This window comes from Panulirus ornatus, chromosome 34, assembly GCF_036320965.1.
Source record: "Panulirus ornatus isolate Po-2019 chromosome 34, ASM3632096v1, whole genome shotgun sequence".
NCBI classification, from domain to species: Eukaryota; Metazoa; Arthropoda; class Malacostraca; order Decapoda; family Palinuridae; genus Panulirus; species Panulirus ornatus.
The window spans coordinates 20,706,560-20,723,859 of record NC_092257.1 but is presented as its reverse complement, the minus strand read 5'-3'; the positions used below and the strand labels follow the sequence as shown (position 1 = coordinate 20,723,859).

Genomic DNA, 17,300 nt, shown 5'->3' with positions numbered 1-17,300 from the left:
CTCTCTCTCTCTCTCTCTCTCTCTCTCTCTCTCTCTCTCTCTCTCTCTCTCTCTCTCTCTCTCTCTCTCTCTCTCCTCGCCAACCTTGTGATGCGCGGAGGTCAGAGGTCGAGAGAAGCCTCTCCCTCCTCCTCCTCCTCCCTATCCCCTCACCTCCTCCCAGACCCTCCACCGTGGAGTCGCCCCTCAGGAGACAGCGGCCCAGACTGCCATCCTTCTATGGGTATGGACGCCGGGGCGTGTCAGGAGGAGCCAGGGACGCGGTTTCCGTGATCTATGTTGTGACCTTTGGTGACGCGCGCGCGCGCGCGTGTGTCGCGAGGTGAGGAGGATATGAGGTGGTCAACCTGTGGGGTCGTCTAGGGGAGGGACAGGCCCTGTGTGCACTGCTCTCTCTCTCTCTCTCTCTCTCTCTCTCTCTCTCTCTCTCTCTCTCTCTCTCTCTCTCTCTCTCTCCTTCTCCGGGGTGGGAGGGGGGTGTGAAATGACGCTCACCCGCAGTGGGTCATACGTGGTTTAGTGTGCTACGGTCTGGCCCAGTGGTTGAACTGTGATGTGGCGCTAAGGTTAGCTGGACCAGCTTGTAGTTGTTGCTTGCGGGCCAGTATATGGTATGTCTTCATTACGGCCAACACACACACACACACACACACACACACACACACACACACACACACACACACACACACACACACTAATCTATTATCAAATGAAATTGCACAAGTGTGTTCATTAACCAGATGTCATAAGGATATTCAAGGAAAAGACATCTGTTGACTTATCTGTTCTGTGTTACGGGCGAGGCACAGAGATGCCACCACATTACAAAGGGCAACACAGAAGTTCGTGTTTATCCTGCTAAACCCATGATTAATATTGCATTACTCTTATGATCAATGACACGCCTCGCCATACTTCAGAAGTCAGTTAAAGACGAGTTTATATTCATCGGTGTGAACATCTTCTATATTCTGTCTGCTGTAGTGTTGTGTGGACAGCACAGATGTCTGTGTTATAGGCATTATATATATATCTCCTCCGGGTATATATATGGCCAGGAGGGACAACTGTGGGTCGCGAATCTTTGTCTCGTTTCAAAAGATTTTACCCCGTAAAGTAACAGACGTGTACGTACGTGACTGTGTCAACGAGTTTCTGTGCACGAGTTTGATTTTAGACTGGCCATTTGCCATCCAAATTGGTCTTGTCCTTCATAACGCTAAGGAAGAATATGTATATATATTTTTGAAGTGTCGCTTTTAGTTTTGATGTGATTCGTCAGTCTATGATACGTTCGCCAGGTTCCTGGGTGTCATCCACCTGACAACAGTGTGAGCATTAGGCAGATCATAGACGTACAAGCCTCTACAGATCGCCCCAAGCAGAGACACAGACTCATAGTCCACCACGTTAGATTAAGTTACCCATGAACTGGTTTTGGTATAGAAAGAAAACGCCAGGAACCACAGTGAGTGACACGCACTAGTGTATTGTGTAATGTTGACATTTGTTAAGTCTACCGTGAAGGAGGAGGTTGTGGGGGTTGTGTTTTCTTCATCTTTCTTTTTATCATAGACTCACAGACGATGTCTGTTGGTGTGTGTGTGTGTGTGTGTGTGTGTGTGTGTGTGTGTGTGTGTGTGTTTTATAGGGTGTCAGTACCCTCCCTACCTTGAGGATTGGATTTCATAATGATCCTACGGAATCTCTCTTTCTTGATATGTTATGGATTCCCACCTCCATTGACTCGCCCAGTTTTTTCTTCTCTCTTTCGTATTCGTATTTTGTGGAGACTCACTGCACGATCGCATTTGTTCAGAGGTCTTTAGCAACGTCTGTGCAAATAACATTACCATTGGCTCTCTCTCTCTCTCCCTCTCTCTCTCTCTCTCTCTCTCTCTCTCTCTCTCTCTCTCTCTCTCTCTCTCTCTCTCTCTCTCTCTCTCTCTCTCTTTTTTCTTCATATACTGAACGGCTTCTCAGTTCCTACCACCACAGTGGTCGGAGCAGCTGTGAGAGACGGGATCATCCTGCACTACTTACCGCCCGCATACATGGTATTTCATGGGTCGTGTGGTCGATCGTGTGCATTTCGACCCTCGAGTGAGTTGGTTCGTCATTCTTACCAGCGACAGACGACCCGCCCCCTCCCCTTCTCTCTCTCTCTCTCTCTCTCTCTCTCTCTCTCTCTCTCTCTCTCTCTCTCTCTCTCTCTCTCTCTCTCTCTCCGTGGTGGTGGATGAGGCCACTGGGGTTTATTCTTTGATGATTTTGCCTCACTTTTCATGCAGGGGTAGCTGTACAGAGGGGCGGTGTCTATACTTTTTGATGGAGGACGGTAATAGGTGTCAAAACTTTCATATTTACCCCCCTTTTTTTTTGGACCTTTTCTCTTTTTTTTTTTTTTTTTAGATGTTTTATCCGAAGGCAGTTGTAAGGTTGTAGCCATGGAGGCCCACACGATGGAGCCCTGATGTCGCACTAGCGGGTGTAGTGACGTACCTATTGAGCCATGGGATATCAGCTGACTTTTCTTGTATACATGTTGACGTCACCGGTTTGTTAACATGATGACGTTACGTAGCTTTTGGGGGGGGGGAGCGGCGTTGCCAGGTGTTGCCTGGCGGGGCCCCCTCTCGTTAACCCCCACAACACCCTCTGGTCTTGTAGTGCGTGAAGGAGCCTTCGCTCGGGCGCTTAAGAGTCCAGGTTATGAAGGAATATCACAGTCCCCATGATGTTGTGGACACGAGAGAGGAAATGTTGGCCCATGAGGGACGCCAGCGTTCACTGTGCCGTGTGCATATATACGCCAGTGACGCGTATTTGGCCAGTGGCGCATGTGGAGCCCACCACATGGGCCTGACGCAGGTTGCGTCACTCGTTAAGTCGTAGTCACTGATTAACAAGTGCCTTCATTAAGCATGCATTACGCAAGGATCTTTTTTCCTGTGTGTGTGTGTGTGTGTGTGTGTGTGTGTGTGTGTGTGTGTGTTTAACCCTCATTTCGTAGACGGTACTGAAGTAGTTACCACACCTCTCCGTTGTTTGACCACCCCCTCCTTCTTGAGTCGTCCTCGCTCATCAAGACTTCCCCTTCCCTCCTCCCCGTCATCACGTGACGTGTGGCGTGACCTCTGCCCCTCCCCCTCCTCCTCATCATCACGTGACGTGTGGCGTGACCTCTGCCCCTCCCCGTCATCAGGTGACGTGTGGCGTGACCTCTGACTGACCCCTCCTCCTCTCCACAGGTGTCGGCGACTGACCCGGACTGCGGGGTGAACGCGATGGTCAACTACACCATCGGCGAGGGTTTCAAGCGCTTCAAGGAGTTCGAGATCCGGCCAGTCACGGGGGACATCTGCATCTCGGGCCAGCTGGACCACGAGACCCGCGCCGTCTACGAGTTCCCCGTCGTGGCCACGGACAGAGGTGGGTAACTCACCCGATCCGTCCCTCACCCCCTCACCCACCACCACCACCTCCACCTCCTCCTCCTCCTCCTCCTCCTCCTCCTCCTCCTCCTCCCCTGTGGGTAACTCACCCGATCCGTCCCTCACCCCTCACTCACCACCACCACCACCTCCCCTGTGGGTAACTCAACCCATCCGTCCCTCACCCCTCACCCACCACCACCACCACCACCTCCTCCCCTGTGGGTAACTCACCCCATCCATCCCTCACCCCTCATCACCACCACCTCCTCCCCTGTGGGTAACTCATCCCATCTGTCCCTCACCCCTCACCCACCAACACCACCATCTCCTCCCCTATGGGTAACTCACCCCATCTGTCCCTCACCCCTCACCCCCTACCACCACCACCACCTCCTCCCCTATAGGTAACTCACCCCATCTGTCCCTCACCCGCCACCACCACCACCTTCTCCATAGTGGTTAACTCACCCCATCTGTCCCTCACCCCTCACCTCCTACCACCACCACCACCACCTCCTCCCCTATGGGTAACTCACCCCATCCGTCCCTCACCCCTCACCCACCACCACCACCACCACCTCCCCTGTGGGTAACTCACCCCATCCGTCCCTCACCCCTCACCCACCACCCACCAACACCACCATCTCCTTCCCTGTAGGTAACTCACCCCATCCATCCCCCACCCCTCACCCCTCAACACCACCATCTCCTTCCCTGTGGGTAACTCACCCCATCCATTCCTCACCCCTCACCCCCAACCACCACCACCACCTCCTCCCGTATGGGTAACTCACCGCATCTGTCCCTCACCCCTCACCCACCACCACCTCCTCACCTCGACCAGCTGACCTGAGTTCCACACACAGTAATCCTCCTCCCCTCCACCAGCTGTTGACCTGAGTTCCATAACCCTCCTCCTCCTCCTCCTCCTCCTCCTCCTCCTCCTCCTCCTCCTCCTCCTCCTCCTCCTCCTCCTTCCCTTCCCTCTCCCCCCCACCACCACTGCTGACCTGCGTTACCACCCCCCCAACCCCACACTTCCCCTCACCCACTAGTTCATCTCAGTTCCAAACTCCCAACCTGTCGTGTATATATTACCCTCATGTATTTCGTCTCCTTCATCTCAGTCCTGGCGGACATACGTAGATAGATGCCTTTGACATGTAATCTCATCATGCAAATTTGTCGTTCACTCCTTCACTCGTTGTCGCTTCGAAACTGTGTCGTACCTTGAGCAATGTACTCAAACATCACCTCACCTTAAAACTCCTTTCCCCCCCCCCCTCATAATTTTTTTCAGATATATATATATTCTTTATCTCTTCCTTGTCGTTTTGCCCCGTCGTGTAGGTGGCCTGAGCACGACAGCCGCCGTGAAGATCCAACTCCAGGACGTGAACGACAATCGGCCAACCTTCTACCCGCAGCAGTACAACGTGTCGCTCCGGGAGCAGCAGGAGTGGTCCTCGCCCGTCGTGGTGGTCGTCGCCACGGACAAGGACGCCGACAAGTACGGCCAGGTAGGTGGATCATAACTAGGGTTGTAGTACGACGGCCAGGTAGGTGGATCATAACCAGGGTTGTAGTACAACAGCCAGGTAGGTGGATCATAACCAGGGTTGTAGTACGACGGCCAGGTAGGTGGATCATAACCAGGGTTGTAGTACAACAGCCAGGTAGATGTTGTCTTATGTTACAGCTGTGTAGGTCTTATGGTACAGCTGTGTAGGTCTTATGGTACAGCTGTGTAGGTCTTATGGTACAGCTGTGTAGGTCTTATGATACAGCAGTGTTGGTCTTATGGCACAGCTGTGTAGGTCTTATGTTACAGCTGTCTAGGTCTTATGTTACAGTTGTGTAGGTCTTATGTTATAGTTGTGTAGGTTTTATGGCACTGCTGTGTAGGTTTTATGACACTGCTGTGTAGGTCTTATGGTACAGCTGTGTAGGTCTTATGATACAGCTGTCTAGGTCTTATGGTACAACTGTGTAGGTCTTATGGCACAGCTGTGTAGGTCTCATGGTACAGCTGTGTAGGTCTTATGTTACAGCTGTGTAGGTCTTATGGTACAGCAGTGTTGGTCTTATGGTACAGCTGTGTAGGTCCTATGGTTCAGCTGTGTAGGTCTTATGTTACAGCTGTGTAGGTCTTATGGTACAGCTGTGTAGGTCTTATGATACAGCAGTGTTGGTCTTATGGTACAGCTGTGTTGGTCTTATGTTACAGCTGTCTAGGTCTTATGGTACAGTTGTCTAGGTCTTATGGTACAGCTGTCTAGGTCTTATGGTACAGCTGTCTAGAGGTCTTATGGTACAGCTGAAGACGTGGTGTCCAGGTGTGGCTCCTGCAGCCGGTGTCGGCCTCACGCCCATCGCTCCTCTCCTCTCCTCCCTCAGGTCACTTACGAGATCGTGGGAGGCAATGACGCTGGTATCTTCCGGATCAACGGTAAGACGGGCGAGATGTTCGTCAACCGCCCACTCTCCAAGGCCACGCCCATGTACCACATCAACGTCTCCGCCCGAGACGGCGCTGGGCTCAGGTACGTACGGTACCCGTCTCCTAGGGCGGAGTACTAATACCCATCTCCTAGGGCAGAGTACTATACCCATCTCCTAGGGCAGAGGTAAGGGCTTGCAGCCCCACTAGGACATGGCAGACCGGGTCATAGATACGGGATCGCTCGGCAGTTGGACTTGCAGTACTGACTCGTCAGTGCCCACTGCCTAAGTGGTCAGTGACTCGTCAGTGCCCACTGCCTAAGTGGTCAGTGACTCGCCAGTGCCCACTGCCTAAGTGGTCAGTGACTTGTCAGTGCCCACTGCCTATGTGGTCAGTGACTCGTCAGTGCCCATTGCCTAAGTGGTCAGTGACTCGTCAGTACCCACTGCCTAAGTGGTCACTGACTTGTCAGTGACCACTGCCTATGTAGTCAGTGACTCGTCAGTGCCCATTGCCTAAGTGGTCAGTGACTCGTAAGTGCCCACTGCCTAAGTGGTCCATATCATCTTGTGGGTCCATATCATCTTCACCACCACGAAGAATAGATTGTCCTCATATTCCCCCCATTAAACTGTCTTCATGTTCCCCCCATTAAACTGTCTTCATGTTCCCCCCATTAAACTGTCTTCATGTTCCCCCCATTAAAGTGTCTTCATGTTCCCCCTATTAAGCTGTCTTCATGTTCCCCCCATTAAACTGTCTTCATGTCCCCCCATTAAACTGTCTTCATGTACCCCCAAAGGATCAACTTGTGCCTATAAGGCACACACACGAAATGTAATCTGTGTTTACATACGTCCTATTAATTAAGCTGCATTCATTTTCACGCTCCAGGAATTAAGCTTTTTTTTTCATCTTGAACTCGAGAATTCATCTGTTTATCTTGAGACTTAGGGTATGTATTCACCTTCTCAAAATAAAAACAAAAGCTATCTCCCTCGACTCATAATGACGTACTTGCTGTCTCACCTCCTTTTTCTATTCTCTGCTCTCTTATCTACGTGTTCATAAATGACTTTCGTGCAATTATGTTTGCTTCTTATTCCCCCACAGTGGAGCCCGTTCGAGTCTTCCCTTACCAGTGCAGACTCTGTTTACCTTTTCATCAATTACCTGTCTTCAGTCCTCTCAATTACCTGTCTTGTGTCCTCTCAATTACCTGTCTTGAGTCCTCTCAATTACCTGTCTTGTGTCCTCTCAATTACCTGTCTTGTGTCCTCTCAGTTACCTGTCTTGTGTCCTCTCAATCACCTGTCTTGTGTCCTCTCAGTTACCTGTCTTGTGTCCTCTCAGTTACCTGTCTTGTGTCCTCTCAGTTACCTGTCTTGTGTCCTCTCAATTACCTGTCTTGTGTCCTCTCAGTTACCTGTCTTGTGTCCTCTCAGTTACCTGTCTTAAGTCCTCTCAATTACCTGTCTTGTGTCCTCTCAATTACCTGTCTTGTGTCCTCTCAATCACCTGTCTTGTGTCCTCTCAATTACCTGTCTTGTGTCCTCTCAATTACCTGTCTTGTGTCCTCTCAATCACCTGTCTTGTGTCCTCTCAGTTACCTGTCTTGAGTCCTCTCAATTACCTGTCTTGTGTCCTCTCAATTACCTGTCTTGTGTCCTCTCAGTTACCTGTCTTGAGTCCTCTCAATTACCTGTCTTGTGTCCTCTCAGTTACCTGTCTTGTGTCCTCTCAGTTACCTGTCTTGTGTCCTCTCAATCACCTGTCTTGTGTCCTCTCAGTTACCTGTCTTGAGTCCTCTCAATTACCTGTCTTGTGTCCTCTCAATTACCTGTCTTGTGTCCTCTCAATTACCTGTCTTGAGTCCTCTCAATTACCTGTCTTGTGTCCTCTCAATCACCTGTCTTGTGTCCTCTCAGTTACCTGTCTTAAGTCCTCTCAATTACCTGTCTTGTGTTCTCTCAATTACCTGTCTTGTGTCCTCTCAATTACCTGTTTTGAGTCCTCTCAATTACCTCTCTTGTGTCCTCTCAATTACCTGTCTTGTGTCCTCTCAATCACCTGTCTTGTGTCCTCTCAGTTACCTGTCTTGAGTCCTCTCAATTACCTGTCTTGTGTCCTCTCAGTTACCTGTCTTGAGTCCTCTCAGTTACCTGTCTTGTGTCCTCTCAATTACCTGTCTTGAGTCCTCTCAATTACCTGTCTTGAGTCCTCCCATTTACCTGTCTTGTGTCCTCTCAGTTACCTGTCTTGAGTCTTCTCAACTACCTGTCTTGTGTCCTCTCAATTACCTGTCTTGTGTCCTCTGAATTACCCCACCTGTCTTGTGTCCTCTCAGTTACCTGTATTGTGTCTTCTCAATTACCTGTCTTGAGTCCTCCCATTTACCTGTCTTGTGTCCTCTCAGTTACCTGTTTTGAGTCCTCTCAATTACCCGTCTTGAGTCCTCTCAGTTACCTGTACGTGACCCGATAGATTGAGTTCTTCCTTCGTCCCCTCCTGCAGGTCGGTCGTGGACGCCGAGGTGGCCATCTCCGTCATAGACACTAACCAGGAGCCGCCCATCTTCGACAAGCCCCGCTACACCTTCGGCGCCAACGAGAGCGTGGCCCAGGGCTTCATCGTGGGCACCGTCACCGCCACCTCCAGCGGCAGGGGTGAGTTACAGGGTACTGTGGGTGCTAGGTGGTCGGGAAGGGGCCAGAGAGACAGGGGGGAAGGGGATTGTGAACAGGGACGACCTTAGGGTCCTGGGGTAGGTGAGGGTGCTGGGGATCATATGCTGGGGAGACGGAGGATGTGGTGCTCGAGGGAGGCTGTGTGAGCTGGGGAGTGAAGTGCTGGGGGGAATGATGGGGAGGTTAGGGTACTGGGAGGAGGTTAGGGTGATGGGGTAGTGGAAGGAGACAGGATATACTGGGTGAAGGTTAGAATCATGAGGAATGTTGGGGGGTTCTTGTGAGGGGGAGGGGAATTTAGGGTATAGGGGAGGTTAGATGGTAGGGGAGGACGGACGGACTGTTGGGGAGGTGGAGGCAAGGTCTTGGTGTGTGTGTGTGGGGAGGGAGGAGGAGGAGGAGGAAGTGTTGATCGGCATAGCAGGAAGATAATCTTGATCTGGTGCCGACAGAAGGAAGGAGTCGGGGACGCTTGACGACCAGTCGACCAGCTAAGGTGTGGTAGGAGGTTAGCTTGACGACCAGTCGACTAGCTAAGGTGTGGTGGGAGGATAGTTTGACGACCAGTCGACCAGTTAAGGTGTGGTAGGAGGTTAGCTTGACGACCAGTCGACCAGCTAAGGTGTGGTAGGAGGTTAGCTTGACGACCAGTCGACTAGCTAAGGTGTGGTGGGAGGATAGTTTGACGACCAGTCGACCAGTTAAGGTGTGGTAGGAGGTTAGCTTGACGACCAGTCGACTAGCTAAGGTGTGGTGGGAGGATAGTTTGACGACCAGTCGACCAGTTAAGGTGTGGTAGGAGGTTAGCTTGACGACCAGTCGACCAGCTAAAGTGTGGTAGGAGGATAGCTTGACGACCAGTCGACCAGCTAAGATGTGGTAGAAGGTTACAAGCAATAAGATGTTTTAAATCATTTATCTTAAAGAAAATAAGAAAGGATTCTTTGACAAGTATGTTCAAGATATTTTAATCAGAAAAGTCATGATTATTCAAGATACTTCTCCTACGTGGAAGTGTTGCGTCGGTATATTTTTGATTGAAGATGTGTGGGTTAGGTGGCGTGACATGTCCCCCTCCGGCTGGGGTGCTAGCCCTCAAACAGGCAGGGACGGTGTGACATAAGACTGTCCTCCTCAGCTCACACTAGACAGTATGACCTCCTCTCCTCACACTACTCGAAAGGAGGAAGGCCACTCACCCAAAACTGGTTTGATAAAGTGCAGCTTATTACAGCGCGTAGCACGCTGCCAGGCCTGATGATGCTGGGCGGAGCTGGGGGGAGGAGAAGGTATCGGAGGGAGGGGGAACTGAAGGAGGAGGAGGACCTTGGTATGCTGGAAGAGATTGGGGGGTGGAGGAGGGAGGGTGGGTTGAAGATTTTGATGGGTGTGGGTGGTAGAGGCTTCGAGGTGAAGCTGCCTCAGAGCGGGAGGGAGTGACTTGGTTCAGATGATAAGAGGCATCTTGGAGCAAGCATCTTGAAACATGACGACAGCTCGTGTGTGTGTGTATATAGACCTTCCACCTGGGGTAAGCTATACCTATAGTGGTGCTATAGAGGGTGATCTGGGGTGTAAGCAATGGTGGCGATATAGAGGGTGATATAGTAGTAGTCGGGGATCTATATACGACGAGGAACTAACTGATGGTCTGTGTCTTAAACTCTCCCCTCCCTTCAGGCGGAGGCGAGGTGCGCTACAACATCTACTCGGGCGACCCCAACGGGTACTTCAGCATTGACAGCCTCAGCGGGATGCTCCGGACGGCGTCTTCCCTCGACCACGAGTCGCACCCCTTCGTCTTACTCAACGTCCTGGCCACGGCTGGCAACCCGCCCACCTACGGCCACACTCAGGTCAGCGCTCACAGCCCCACCACCCACCCGACGCGGGTGTGTGTGTGTGTGAACCCTACACGGTGTTTCTCCCACAGTCAGAGTTAGGCCGTGTCTCAGAGGCCGCCGCTGTGCGGATGTGAGTAGGCCCCCTGAACACGTGCCCCTGCTCGCTCTCTCTCTCTCTCTCTCTCTCTCTCTCTCTCTCTCTCTCTCTCTCTCTCTCTCTCTCTCTCTCTCTCTCTCTCTCTCTCTCTCTCACACCACTATTCAACAGCCTTGCCTCTCCCTCATCATCACCACCACCACCACGCACATCTATCTCCACCAACCACCACCACATTCAAACAGCCTCCGACTCTTCTCTCTTCTTCAACGACACACTCTTTGCGTGTCTTTCTCTGTTTTATTTTCCATACGAGGGTAAGCTTCCAGTCATGGACAGAAGCCATTATCGTAGTCAGACAGTGAACGAGGAAAATGGGACGGAAATAGTGATCAAAATGTGTGTAAACAAGAGAGGGACAAAATAGAAGTGCTCAGGTGAGGTTCTATATCAAAATCTAATCTGTTGATATATCTAACCTGGTGATATAGCTTTGGTTAGAAAGTTAGACCAACATTCTTGGTGTAGAGGATGTAAGATGGTCCCTGGCCACACTCACAAGTCTGGGACGAAGGTAGACATATTCTGATCCCTCTCCACCACCACTGGGTAAGAGCCACTCTCATCCCTCTCCAGCATCACTGGGTAAGAGCCACTCTCATCCCTCTCCACCACCACTCGGTAACAGCGACTCATCCCTCTCTACCACCAGTGGGTAACAACTACTCTCATCCCTCTCCACCACCACTGGGTAACAACCACTCATCCCTCTCCACCACCACTGGGTAACAACTACTCTCATCCCTCTCCACCACCAGTAGATAACACCTACTCTCATCTCTCTCCACCACCACTGGGTAACAACCACTCTAATCCCTCTCCACCACCACTGGGTGACAACCACTCTCATCCCTCTCCACCACCACTGGGTGACAACCACTCTCATCCCTCTCCACCACCACAGGGTAAGAGCCACTCTCATCCCTCTCCACCACCACTGGGTAAGAGCCACTCTCATCCCTCTCCACCACCAGTGGGTAACAACCCCTCTCTCTCTCTCTCTTCCCCCAGGTCAACATTAGTATATACGACGTGAACGACAACGCCCCTGAGTTCGACGTCACCTCCGTGAAGATCTCCGTCAGGGAGAACGCCGTTCTGAATGAGGCCATCTACGCCGCCCTTGCCACTGACCACGACTCGGGGGACAACGGCGTCGTCACCTACAGCATCATCCAGAACCCGGGCAACATGTTCGTCATAGACGAGGTAGGGACGACTGCTGCACCCGTGCGCGTCCTCTCCCACTAAAAGGGGTAGGAGGCCATAGCGTCATGTCCCTCATCATTGCTGTGCTCTCAACCCTCCCGCTCTCACAGGGAACTGGTGAGGTCCAAGTGGTGCCAGGCATGGGTGGCTGGCTCGCTTGTGTGGGCCTAAGGGCCATCCACCGCCTGGGGTCGTTAAGGCCATGAGCGTTAATTTATGGCCACCAGTCCGACAGACATTGAACGCCATCACAAGGCGTCCGCGATCATATTCAAGGCCTTTGTAGTGATCCTTTGAGATTAATGCCACCTGTCGATGTATGAGAGTATCATATAGTTTAAGTCTCATGACAGAAGAACCCTTAGATAGCGCTGTCAGTGCTAATGTCACTTAGGTTTAGCCTCTTCAGTCTAATCATGTAGCAATTCCAGCACAAGAACAAGGGCTCCCCTGATTCCGGGTGGTGTTGCGATGGCTCAGGTCACATGAGCACCTTGACTTGATAATTCCATGGTTTACCCCACACTGTTCTGTGAGTTTCTGATCTCTTCGTCGGTCACAAACAGCCTCGAAAGGACCCAGTGGTCTGTTGCTGTTTGAATCCCTTCGTATTACTTTGTCATCTGCCTCAACTGGTCAGTACTGTGACCCGAGATAACCATAGATGCTCAGGGTATCAGAATTTTCCCACGTCAGACTTTGAGTTTGTTTTTTTTTCACTCACATCCCATAAGCTGTTGCACTAAGGTGATCATAGGTTATGATACATTATAATTCATCAATGTACATCAGTGAAAGAAATTGATGCGTGGGTTAACAGAAGGAAACAGAAGTATATATAGTGAATAATCTGAGGTGGGGATCAGAGAAGTTTTTAGGATGAAAGTGTAGAATTCGTTGAACTCATTCGTGTTTAGAGGTTACCCCCTCGTCGCATGAACCAGTGCAAAATGAGTAAAGAGGACGAGAGCGATGGACGAATTGCGATTCGTCACGCATGTATGGAAGATGAATGAATGGCTTATGTATTATACACTATGTGGCATGACTGTGTTTACGACTAACCTAACCTCCTCACGTTGGACCTCACAGAACCAAGGGATCTTGAAGCTGGCCGAGGAACTGAACTACGAGAACGTGCAGAAATACACCTTGATCATCGGGGCACAAGACAAGGGCGTCCCGCGCCTCTCCGCCAACCTGACGGTGAACCTGGAGGTGCAGGATGTGAACGACAATCCGCCCATGTTCGACAAGGCAGCGTACACCGTCAGCGTCCTGGAGTCCCTCCCTGCCAATTCCCAGTTCCTCCAGGTGACGGCCGTGGACCGGGACACCGGCAATAACGCCAGGCTAACCTACACCATCAAGGAGAAGGAGTTCGAGAACATCTTCGGCGTCTTCCCGAACTCGGGTTCTCTCTACCTGAAGGAGGTGAGTGGCTCCTCCCCCTGTCGTAGCTGGCGGAGGAGCTCTCGTGTGTTTACTGACCCCGTTCACTGTTCTTTCCTGCTATGAACACTGCGTTAGAGTCACAAATAAGGAGCCAAGTAATTTCCAGTTGTATGTTCTTGTTCATCCTCATATGGAGGAGGGACCAGAGATGAACCATATATCGTCTTGACAACACTAAGGACTCGTTCCTGTTACCCAAGTCTTCCCTTAGTCGAAAAAGTTACTTTTTTTATTTTACAGCAGACGTCGGAAAGAGTTCATCCAAGATCTTTATTGTCAATGTGTTAAAAAAAGAAGAAAGGATTTTGTGAACTCTATATATGAGTTATTGAAACGTTTTAGAAATAGTGTCATACAAAAATGTAGACGATTTATTATTGAGAGACGGATTTAGATGTTTAGTGTTCCGCATTGATGTTCGTCTTTTAGGATCCAATCCACTTGAAAAACATATCATTATGCTAATATCCCATTTGTTCATAGAATTAGATCGTACCTAACCCATTCTTAGTCAGTTATGCTAGCCATTCAACTCTATAATCCTCCTTGTTTGTTTCAGCCAATGTAACTGTATTTTTTTATTCATCTAACACCAACACCAAGATATTTTTTTTATTGATGTTGTAGTAGCAGTAGGAAATGTAGAGTCGTTGTAGTAGCAGTAGGAAATGTAGAGTCGTTATAGTAGCAGTAGGAAATGTAGAGTAGAGATGCAGGATGAAGAGATGGTCGGGAGTGCGAGTTGAGGATAGGGTCTGATGGTTTTATAATGTTCCTTCAGGTGTTGGATCGCGAGACCAGGGACAGGTACGTGCTGACGGTTGTGGCCACGGACAACGGTACGCCCGTCTCCACCGCCTCCACCACCGTCACCATCCACGTCCTGGACGCCAACGACAACACCCCCTCCTTCTCCAGACAGGTACTGTCCCCCACACTGGCGCTGACCCAGACCCCCACAGTGGCGCTGACCCTTCCCTAAACTGGCGTTTCTCCTGTAGACTGGTTACTGCCCCCTTTCCCACCTTTCTAAGAGTGGCAGTGCCCCCTTCCCTAAACTGTAACTCCCCTTCTCAGTACAGATACTGCCTTATCTCCGTACTGACAGCTGTACCCCTTTCTCTAGTTAGATACATCTCTGCTATCCGGAGGAGAAGTACACCCACCTCCCCATCCCCTTTCTTCAGGGAGGTTCTGCCTCTTTCTTTCTCCCCCAGAAGCCACCCCCCACCACTCCACTACAGAAGTGCTCTCCACTTCTCCAGACAAGTATTGTTCTGGTGTCCAGCCACATAGGGAGCAGCAGCGTTCCCCCAGAGAACGGATCCATGCCCAGTGGCTCCCATCTCTCTCTCTCTCTCTCTCTCTCTCTCTCTCTCTCTCTCTCTCTCTCTCTCTCTCTCTCTCTCTCCCAACTTCTTGCCCCCCCCTTTCCCTTCCTCCCTCCACACACATACTTTATGAAGGATTCTCAACTCGCAGTATACCATGTCATATTACAGCCTTATGTGTCTGCTTACTTAAGGGCTTTACTTATAATGCATGAAGTCTAGGTTTCGCACTTATGAACCTCAGTATTAAAAAGATATTCCAATCCAAGATCCTCATCCAAGGAGACACGGCTTCCGTGTTGCTCAATTAACAAAAATTCCTCGTCAGTGTTGGACAGCATCGCCCACACAGACCTTCATCATCCACAACTTGAGGTGCATCTCGTCCTCTCTCTCGTCCCTTCAGAAACTTTTCCCCTTTTCGTACCTTCCACCTTTTACGTGACAGTGTTTTTCCTGAGAGAGAGAGAGAGAGAGAGAGAGAGAGAGAGAGAGAGAGAGAGAGAGAGAGAGAGAGAGAGAGGTACGTGAAGTGCCTGGCCTGGTGGGTATGGCCAGGTGAGCCATCGTGCGATGACTGTGGCCAGATGATGATGAACTACTAGATGATTGACGTGTGTGTGTGTGTGTGTGTGTGGCCAGGTGCAGTGGCCACTCATGGCACGAGGGGGGATAGCGTACATTATGTCCTCATTCCTTTGCCAGATCTTGGCCTCATATTGTGTGTCTGTGCGTCATGTCTGTCTCTCTATGTCTGTGTACCGACCTGATGGTCAAGTGCGGCCATTTGTTTATCCACCCGTACGCCTGACCCCCCTTCCACCGGAAGAGCAGGTGTTTACCCCCCCTCACAGGTGCTCTACAGTCTTAACGCACCTGTCCCGGCTTCCCCCTTGCAGGTGTACGAGTTTACGGTGGAGGAAAACCTGGACTCCGGGGCGGTGGTGGGGAGCGTGACGGCCGAAGACAAGGACCTGGGCAACAACGCCTCCCTCAGGTTCTCCCTCCAGCCCTCCGACGGCTCCTTCCAGATCAACCCCGTCACAGGTCAGTCTGTCAGGGTAATACATCAGCATAATACAGGTAATACATCAGCATAATACAGGTGATACATCAGCATAATACAGGAAATACATCAGCATAATACATGTTACATCAGCGTGATACAGGTGATACATCAGCATTATACAGATAATACATCAGTATAATACATGTTACATCAGCGTGATACAGGTGATACATCAGCATAATACAGGTAATACATCAGCATGATAAATGTTACATCAGCATTATACAGGTGATACATCAGCATAATACAGGTAATACATCAGCATAATACAGGCAATACATCAGCATAATACAGGTGATACATCAGCATTATACAGGTAATACATCAGCATAATACATGTTACATCAGCGTGATACAAGTGATACATCAGCATAATACAGGTGATACATCAGCATAATACAGGTGATAAATCAGCATGATACAGGTAATACATCAGCATACTTTCCCACTGGTAATACATCAGCATACTCTCCCACTGGTGATGAATATCGTTCTCCACCTCCAGAAATGACTCTTGCATTTGCCGTCTTAGCCCAATATTCAGGTCAACACATTGTCTTAGCCCAATATTCAGCTTAGCTTGGATCAGGAGGTCTGGCTGGACGGACCTCAGCTTAGCTTGGATCAGGAGGTCTGGCTGGACGGACCTCAGCTTAGCTTGGATCAAGAGGTCTGGCTGGACGGACCTCAGCTTAGCTTGGGCCAGGAGGTCTGGCTGGACGGACCTCAGCTTAACTTGGATCAGGAGGTCTGGCTGGACGGCCCTCAGCTTAGCTTGGGCCAGGAGGTTTGGCTGGACGGCCCTCAGCTTAGCTTGGGCCAGGAGGTCTGGCTGGACGGACCTCAGCTTAGCTTGGGTCAGGAGGTCTGGCTGGACGGACCTCAGCTTAGCTTGGGTCAGGAGGTCTGGCTGGACGGACCTCAGCTTAGCTTGGGTCAGGAGGTTTGGCTGGACGGACCTCAGCTTAGCTTGGGTCAGGAGGTCGAAATCTTACTCCCTTCCCAAGTGACCTACCCATACATTCAACCCCCCACCCTCCCCCGCCCGCCCACACACACACACACACACACACACACACACACACACACACACACACACACACACACACACACACATGCTCCTCTCCCCATTCCACCACTTTTCCCCCTCCCCCAATTGACCACTGCTGTACAAGCTCCTCTCCCCACTCTACTCCCCCTCGTCAACTGATCATCACCTTTCCTCTTTCCCCCTCTTTCCCCTGCACCATTTACCCCCCACCCCCGCCCTTCCTCCCTCTCTCCATCACTTAGCCTTCCCTCTCCATTCTCCCTTCCTCCAGTTGTCTCTCTTCCCCCTCCCATTCCACCAGTCTTCCCCTCCCATTAGCACTCAGGTGCACCCCCTCCCATTACCCCTTCCCCATTCATTCCCCTTCGTCCTCCCCTCCCTATCCATCAGTAATCCCTTTCCTCCCTCCCTCCCCTTTGACCACTCGCCCCCGCCCCCCTTCCTCTCCTCCCACCAGTCGTCCTGCCCCCCCTCTCTCCTCCCCCCTCCCAAAGAGTCTTCCCCCCCCCTCTCTCTCCTCCCCTACCCACACACCCTTCGCCCGGGAACTGCCAATATAACAAGTTTGCTCGATCCACGACAATGGCATTTTGGTGTGTGCTGAAAGCACACAACAT

The 17,300-nt window shown here is 50.9% G+C and overlaps 1 protein-coding gene across 1 annotated transcript in view; it reads left to right on the top strand.

The window, feature by feature from the left end:
* The window catches only part of ds (dachsous cadherin-related 1), a 594,485-nt gene that overhangs the window by 554,651 nt on the left and 22,534 nt on the right, over positions 1–17,300 (top strand). Inside the window, 9 exon segments of the mRNA XM_071682733.1 lie at positions 3,252–3,432; positions 4,788–4,957; positions 5,835–5,980; positions 8,395–8,546; positions 10,248–10,423; positions 11,580–11,777; positions 12,870–13,211; positions 14,014–14,154; positions 15,463–15,610. Coding sequence (XP_071538834.1) covers positions 3,252–3,432; positions 4,788–4,957; positions 5,835–5,980; positions 8,395–8,546; positions 10,248–10,423; positions 11,580–11,777; positions 12,870–13,211; positions 14,014–14,154; positions 15,463–15,610 — 1,654 coding nt within the window.